Genomic DNA, 8025 nt, shown 5'->3' with positions numbered 1-8025 from the left:
ATGTCTACACTACGAAATTAGGTCGAATTTATGGAAGCCAGTTTTATAGAAATCGGTTGTATACAGCCGATTGTGTGTCCCCACATAAAATGCTCTAAGTGCATGAAGTCAGCGGACCGCGTCCACAGTACCGAGGCTAGCGTCGACTTCCAGAGCGTTGCACTGTGGGTAGCTATCCCACAGTTCCCGCAGTCTCTGCCGCCCATTGGAATTCTGGGTTGAGATCCCAATGCCTGAATGATGCAAAACAGTGTCGCGGGGGGTTCTGGGTACATGTCGTCAGGCACCTCTCCCTCCGTCAGAGCAACAGCAGACAATCGATTCGCGCCTTTTTACCTTGGTTACTTGTGCAGACAACATACCATGCCAAGCATGGAGCCCGCTCAGCTCAGCGTCACCATATGTTCTCTGGGTGCCAGCAGACGTGGTACTGCATTGCTACACAGCAGCAGCTAATTGCCTTTTGGCAGTAGACGGTGCAGTATGACTGGTAGCCTTCATTGGCGACCTGGGTGCTGGCAGACGTGGGGCTGCATTGCACACAACAGCAGCCCCTTGCCTTTTGGTAGAAGATGGTATATTATGACTGATATCCGTCGTCATCGTACTGCAGTGGCTGTCAATCATGGGCACCTGGGCAGTCTCGACGATGATGGCTATCAGTCGTAGTATGCTATTTTCTGCCAAGCGCCCAGTATTTTCTGCCAAGCACCCAGAAGATGCCGAGGGCTATCAGTCATGCTGCACTGTCGTCTGCCAGCTTAAGATCTAAAAAATAGATTTGTTCTGTATTCATTTGCTTCCCCCTCCCTCCGTGAAATCAATGGCCTGCTAAACCCAGGGTTTTGAGTTCAATCTTTGTGGGGGGGGGGGGCATTCTGTGTGACAGTTGTTTGTGTTTCTCCCTGATGCACAGCCACCTTTGTTGATTTAAATTCCCTGTACCTGTACGCCATGTCGTCACTCGCTCCTCCCTCCCTCCCTCCGTCAGATACTAGTTTCGCGCCTTTTTTTCAGACCAGATGCCATAGCACTTGGATCATGGAGCCCGCTCAGATCACCGCGGCAATTATGAGCACTATGAACACCACGCGCATTCTCCTGGAGTATGTGCAGAGCCAGGACATGCCAAAGCAAAACCAGGACCAGCCGAGGAGGCGATTGCAGCGCGGCGACAAGAGTGATGAGGACATTGATATGGACATAGACCTCTCACAAAGTACAGGCCCCAGCAATGTGCAAATCATGGTGTTACTGGGGCAGGTTCATGCCGTGGAACGCTGATTCTGGCCCCGGGAAACAAGCACAGACTGGTGGGACCGCATCATGCTGCAGGTGTGGGACGATTCCCAGTGGCTGCGAAACTTTCGCATGCGTAAGGGCACTTTCATGGAACTTTGTGTCTTGCTTTCCCCTGCCCTGAAGCGCCAGAATACCAGGATGAGAGCAGCCCTCACAGTTGAGAAGCAAGTGGCGATAGCCCTGTGGAAGCTTGCAACGCCAGACAGCTACCGGTCAGTCAGGAATCAATTTGGAGTGGGCAAATCTACTGTGGGGGCTGCTGTGATCCAAGTTGCCAGGGCAATGAAAGACCTGCTGATATCAAGGGTAGTGACTCTGGGAAACACACAGGCCATAGTGGATGGCTTTGCTGCAATGGGATTCCCAAACTGTGATGGGGCGATAGACGGAACCCATATCCCTATCTTGGCACCAGAGCACCAATCCACCGAGTAGATAAACCGCAAGGGGTACTTTTCAATGCTGCTGCAAACCCTGGTGGATCACAAGGGACGTTTCACCAACATCAACGTGGGATGACTGGGAAAGGTACATGATGCTCGTGTCTTCAGGCACTCTGGTCTGTTTCGAAAGCTGGAGGAAGGGACTTTCTTCCCAGACCAGAAAATAACCGTTGGGGATGTTGAAATGCCGTACACAGGCAGCCTGGACAGTAGTCAGAACCTGTTCAACTACAGGCTGAGCAAGTGCTGAATGGTGGTGGAATGTACATTTGGATGTTTAAAAGCGCGCTGGCACAGCTTACTGACTCGCTCAGACCTCAGCGAAAAGAATATCCCCATTGTTATTGCTGCTTGCTGTGCGCTCCACAATATCTGTGAGAGTAAGGGGGAGACATTTATGGTGGGGTGGGAGGTTGAGGCACATCGCCTGGCCGCTGATTACACGCAGCCAGACACCAGGGCAGTTAGAAGAGCACAGCAGGGCGCGGTGCGCATCAGAGAAGCTTTGAAAACGAGTTTTGTGACTGACCAGGCTATGGTGTGAAACTTCTGTTTGTTTCTCCTTGATGAACCCTCTGCCCCCCCCCCCCCATCCGGTTCACTCTACTTTCCTGTAAATCAACCACCCTCCCCTCCCCTCCCCTCCCCCTTTAAGCACCACTTGCAGAGGCAATAAAGTCATTGTTACTTCACATTGATGCATTCTTTATTAATTCATCACACAACTAGAAGGATAATTGCCAAGGTAGCCCGGGATGGGTGGGGGAGGAGGGAAGGAAAAGGACTGCATTTTAAAACTTTAACTCTTATTGAAGGCCAGCCTTCTGATGCTCAGGCAATCATCTGGGGTGGAGTGACTGGGTGGCCGGAGGCCCCCCCACCGTGTTCTTGGGCGTCTGGGAGAGGAGGCTATGGAACTTGGGGAGGAGGGCTGTTGGTTACACAGGGGCTGTAGCGGCGGTCTCTGCTCCTACTGCTTTCCTGCAGCTCAACCATACGCTGGAGCATATCAGTTTGATGCTCCAGCAGCCAGAGCATTGACTCTTGCCTTCTGTCTGCAAGCTGATGCCACCTATTATCTTCACTTGCTCTGTTCATCCCGCGATTCAGCCCGCCACCTCTCCTCTCGTTCATACTATGCTTTTCTGTAGTCTGACATTGACTGCCTCCATGCATTCTGCTGTACTCTTTCAGCGTGGGAGGACATCTGGAGCTCTGTGAACATGTCATCCCGAGTCCGCCATTTTCTCCTTCTAATCTTCACTAGCCTCTGTGAAGGAGAAACATTTGCAGCTGGTGGAGGAGAAGGAAGAGGTGGTTAAAAAAGACACATTTTAGAGAACAATGGGTATACTCTTTCACATTAAATTTTGCTGTTCACATCACACAGCACATATGCTTTCGTTACAAGGTCGCATTTTTCCTCTTATAGTGAGGGCCTGCCCGTTTGGTGTGAGAGATCACTCACGCAGTGCCAGGCAACAGATTTCGGCTTGCAGGCAGCCATGGTAAGCCACAGTCTTTTGGCTTTTTTCTTCTTCTTAACATGTGGGAATGGTTTCAAACAGTAGCGCCCTCTTTTCCCATACCAAGCACCCATTGGGTTGGCCATTTAAAATGGGTTTGCAATGTAAAAGGAGGGGCTGCGGTTCCCAGGTTAACATGTAGCACAAACCCAACTAATCCCCCCCACACACCCAATTCTCTGGGATGATCACTTCACCCCTCCCCCCCCCACCGCATGGCTAACAGCGGGGAACATTTCTGTTCAGCTGTCAAGGCTGCTTCCCCACTTTGAACTTTAGGGTACAAATGTGGGGGCCTGCATGAAAACTTCTAAGCTTAACTACCAGCTTAGATCTGGTCCGCTGCCACCATCCCAAAGCTAATTCCCTTCCCTGGGTAGCCTTGAGAGACCTTCACCAATTCCCTGGTGAATACAGATTCAAACCACTTGGATCTTTAAAACAAGGAGAAATTAACCATCCCCCCCTCCTTTCTCCTACCAACTCCTGGTGGATCAAGCTCCAATGCCCTTGGATCTAAAAACAAGGAAACATTAACCATCCCCCCCCCTCCTTTCTCCTACCAACTCCTGGTGGATCAAGATCCAATGCCCTTGGATCTAAAAACAAGGAAACATTAACCATCCCCCCCCCCCTCCTTTCTCCTACCAACTCCTGGTGGATCAAGATCCAATGCCCTTGGATCTAAAAACAAGGATACATTAACCATCCCCCCCTCCTTTCTCCTACCAACTCCTGGTGGATCAAGATCCAATGCCCTTGGATCTAAAAACAAGGAAACATTAACCATCCCCCCCCTTTTCTCCTACCAACTCCTGGTGGATCAAGATCCAATGCCCTTGGATCTAAAAACAAGGAAACATTAACCATCCCCCCCCCCCCCCCCTTTCTCCTACCAACTCCTGGTGGATCAAGATCCAACGCCCTTGGATCTAAAAACAAGGAAAAATTAACCATCCCCCCCTCCTTTCTCCTACCAACTCCTGGTGGATCAAGATCCAACGCCCTTGGATCTAAAAACAAGGAAAAATTAACCATCCCCCCCTCCTTTCTCCTACCAACTCCTGGTGGATCAAGATCCAACGCCCTTGGATCTAAAAACAAGGAAAAATTAACCATCCCCCCCTCCTTTCTCCTACCAACTCCTGGTGGATCAAGCTCCAATGCCCTTGGATCTAAAAACAAGGAAAAATTAACCATCCCCCCCTCCTTTCTCCTACCAACTCCTGGTGGATCAAGATCCAATGCCCTTGGATCTAAAAACAAGGAAAAATCAATCAGGTTCTTAAAAAGAAGGCTTTTAATTAAAGACAAAGGTAAAAATCCTCTCTGTAAAATCAGGATGGAAAAATAACTTTACAGGGAGATCAAACTTGAAGAGCTCAGAGGACCCCCCTCTAGCCTTAGGTTAAAAGTACAGCAAACAGATAAACACTCTAGTAAAAGGTACATTTACAAGTTGAGAAAACAAAGATAAACTAACACACCTTGCCTGGCTGTTTACTTACAAGTTTGAAATATGAGAGACTTGTTCAGAAAGATTTGGAGAACCTGGATTGATGTCTGGTCCCTCTCAGTCCCAAGAGCGAACAACTTCCCAAACAAAGAGCACAAACAAAAGCCTTCCCCCCCCCACCCCAAGATTTGAAAGTATCTTGTCCCCTTATTGGTCCTCTGGGTCAGGTGTCAGCCAGGTTACCTGAGCTTCTTAACTCTTTACAGGGAAAAGGATTTTGGAGTCTCTGGCCAGGAGGGATTTTATAGTACTGTACACAAGACATCAGCCGAGCAGGAACAGGCACGTCTGAATGTCCCCTTAATAAAATCACCCCATTTCAACCAGGTGACCATGAATGATATCACTCTCCTGAGGATAACAAAGAGCGATAAGGAATGGATGTTGTCTGCATGCCAGCAAACACCAGGACCATACGCTGCCATGCTTTGTTATGCAATGATTCCAGACTACGTGCTACTGGCCTGGCGTGGTAAAGTGTCCTACCATGGCGGACGGGATAAGGCAGCCCTCCCCAGAAACCTTTTGCAAAGGCTTTGGGAGTACATGAAGGAGAGCTTTCTGGAGATGTCCCTGGAGGATTTCCGCTCCATCCCCATACACGTTAACAGACTTTTCCAGTAGCTGTACTGGCTGCGATTGCCAGGGCAAATTAATCATTAAACACGCTTGCTTTTAAACCATGTGTAATATTTACAAAGGTACACTCACCAGAGGTCCCCGTGTGCCCTCAGGGTCTGGGCGCACGCCTTGGGTGAGTTCGGGGGTTACTGGCTCCAGGTTCAGGGTGATAAACATATCCTGGCTGTTGGGGAAACCGGTTTCTCCGCTTCCTTGCTGCTGTGAGCTATCCACATTATCTTCATCCTCCTTTTCCTCGTACCCCGAACCCTCTTCCCTGTATGTTTCTCCAGTGAAGGAGTCATAGCACACGGGTGGGGTAGTGGTGGCTGCACCCCCTAGCATGGCATGCAGCTCCGTGTAGAAGCGGCATGTTTGCGGCTGTGCCCCGGACCTTCCATTTGCCTCTCTGGCTTTGTGGTAGGCTTGCCTTAGCTCCTTAATTTTCACGCGGCACTGCTGTGCGTCCCTGTTATGGCCTCTGTCCTTCATGGCCTTGGAGACCTTTTCTAATATTTTGCCATTTCTTTTACTGCTACTGAGTTCAGCTAGTACTGATTCATCTCCCCATATGGCGAGCAGATCCCGTACCTCCCGTTCGGTCCATGCTGGAGCTCTTTTGCGATCCTGGGACTCCATCACGGTTACCTGTGCTCATGAGCTCTGCGTGGTCACCTGTGCTCTCCACGCTGGGCAAACAGGAAATGAAATTCAAATGTTCGCGGGTCTTTTCCTGTCTACCTGGTCAGTGCATCTGAGTTGAGAGTGCTGTCCAGAGCGGTCATAATGAAGCACTGTGGGATAGCTCCCGGAGGCCAATAACGTCGAATTCCGTCCACACTACCCCAATTCCGACCCGCTAAGGCCGATTTTATAGCTAATCCCCTCGTCGGAGGTGGAGTAAAGAAACCAGTTTAAAGGGCCCCTTAAGTCGAAAGAAAGGGCTTCGTCGTGTGAACGTGTCCAGGCTTAATTCGATTTAATGCTGCTAAAGTCGACCTAAACTCGTAGTGTAGATCAGGCCTTGGTTAAATCAAACTCTGTACCACATAATTGGCAGAGAGCTAATGTGATGCTGATTTTTAAAGAGGCAACCGTGGCAATTACAGGCTGGTAAGACTAACTTCAGGACCAGGCAAATTGGTTGAAACTATAGTAAAGAAAAGAATTCTCCTAAATAAACAATTATTTGAGGGGGGTAACAAACACATGGATAATGGTGATTCAGTGGATGTAGTTTCCTTGGACTTTCAGAAAGCCTTTGACAGGGTTCCTCCCACACAAAAAAAGGCTCTTGAGCAAAGTAGGCAGTCATGGGATAAGAGGGAATGTCCTCTCATCAATTACTAACTGTTTCAAAGGTAGACAACAAAGGTAGGAATGAATGATCAGTTTTCACAGTGGAGAGACGTAAATAGTGGGGTCCCCCAAGGATCTGTAGTGATCTATGCTGTTTAACATATTCAAACAATTATCTGGAAAAAGGGATAAATAGTGAGCTGGGCAAATGAGGCAGATGACACAAAATTACTCACAATAGTTTAATCCAAATCTGACTGTGAAGAGCTACAAAGGGGTCTCACAAAACTGGGTGATGGGGCAACAAAATGGCTGATGAAATTCAATGTTGATAAATGCAAAGTAATGCATATTGGAAAACATAATCCCAACTATACATACAAAATGATGGGGGTCTAAATTAGCTGTTACCACTCAAGAAAGAGATCTTGAAGTTATTATGGATAATTCTCCAAAAACATCTGCTCAATGTGCAGTGACAGTCAAAAAAGCTAACAATGTTAGGAACCATTAGGAAATGAATAGAAAATAAGACAGAAAATATCATAATGCCACTATGTAAATCTGTAGTTTCCCTATACCTTGAATACCGCATGCAGTTCTGGTCACACCCATCTCAAAAAGGATATATTAGTATTGAAAAAAGTACAGAGAAGGGAAACAAAAATGACTAGGGGTATGGAACAGCTTCCATATGAGGAGAGATTAAAGACTGGCACTGGTCTACTTAGAAAATACACAATTGAGAGGGAGATGATAGATGTCTATAAATCATGATTGGTGTGTAGAAAGTGAATAAGGAAGTGTTATTTACCCCTTCACATAACAAAAGACCCACTGGTTACCCAATGACATTAATAGGCATCAGGTTTAAAACAAACATAAAGAAGTACTTCTTCACACAACATACAGTCAACCTGTGGAACTCGTTGCTGGTGATGTTGTGAAGGCCAAAAGCATAACTGAGTTAAAAAAATAATTAGATAAGTTCTTGGAGGATAGGTCCATCAATAGCTATTAGCCAAGATGGTCAGGGATGCAACCCCACCCTCTGGGTATGCCCACACCTCTGACTGCCGGAAGCTGGGAGCAGATGGCCGGGGATGGATCACTTGATAAATTGCCCTGTGGTGTTGATTCCCCTTCAAGCATATGGCACCACCTCTGTCAGAAGACAAGGATAGTGGGCTAGATGGATCATTGGTCTAACATAGTATGGCCATTATTATGTTCTGAGGAAAATTTTTCCAAGGTGACCTGAAATAATCAGTTAAATTCACTGGCTACAGTTAATCCCTCTGTTTAATAAATCATTTAG

General features: G+C 47.7%; 1 protein-coding gene across 4 annotated transcripts; it reads right to left on the bottom strand.

The window, feature by feature from the left end:
- Positions 1–2433: 2433 nt before the first annotated feature.
- LOC135973594 (myb/SANT-like DNA-binding domain-containing protein 2) lies at positions 2434–6858 on the bottom strand. 4 transcript variants are annotated; one of them, XR_010590502.1, is made up of 2 exons: positions 4971–5484; positions 2434–3038 (listed from the first exon to the last, which is right to left on the bottom strand). XR_010590502.1 is itself a non-coding variant. In XM_065557431.1 (2 exons), the coding sequence occupies exons 1-2, from the start codon at positions 6045–6047 to the stop codon at positions 3009–3011; spliced, it is 579 nt and encodes a 192-aa protein (XP_065413503.1). In that variant the 5' UTR covers positions 6048–6858; the 3' UTR covers positions 2434–3008. The 4 variants fall into 4 exon arrangements, 1 of the variants encoding a protein (XP_065413503.1); XR_010590501.1 differs by lacking the exon at positions 4971–5484 and adding an exon at positions 4759–4939; XR_010590500.1 differs by lacking the exon at positions 4971–5484 and adding an exon at positions 4780–4939.
- Positions 6859–8025: the final 1167 nt, after the last annotated feature.

Source organism: Chrysemys picta, chromosome 9, assembly GCF_011386835.1.
Source record: "Chrysemys picta bellii isolate R12L10 chromosome 9, ASM1138683v2, whole genome shotgun sequence".
In the NCBI taxonomy this organism is placed as follows: domain Eukaryota; kingdom Metazoa; phylum Chordata; order Testudines; family Emydidae; genus Chrysemys; species Chrysemys picta.
This window is presented reverse-complemented; position numbering and strand designations above follow the sequence as displayed.

Excerpts from the sequence above, each read along its gene's own strand:
- LOC135973594 (XM_065557431.1), bottom strand. The coding sequence starts at position 6,047 with ATGGAGTCCCAGGATCGCAAAAGAGCTCCAGCATGGACCGAACGGGAG. Across the intron at positions 3,039-5,498 it reads AGGGCACACGGGGACCTCTG|CTGCAAATGTTTCTCCTTCA; the intron begins GTGAGTGTACCT and ends CTCCTCCACCAG.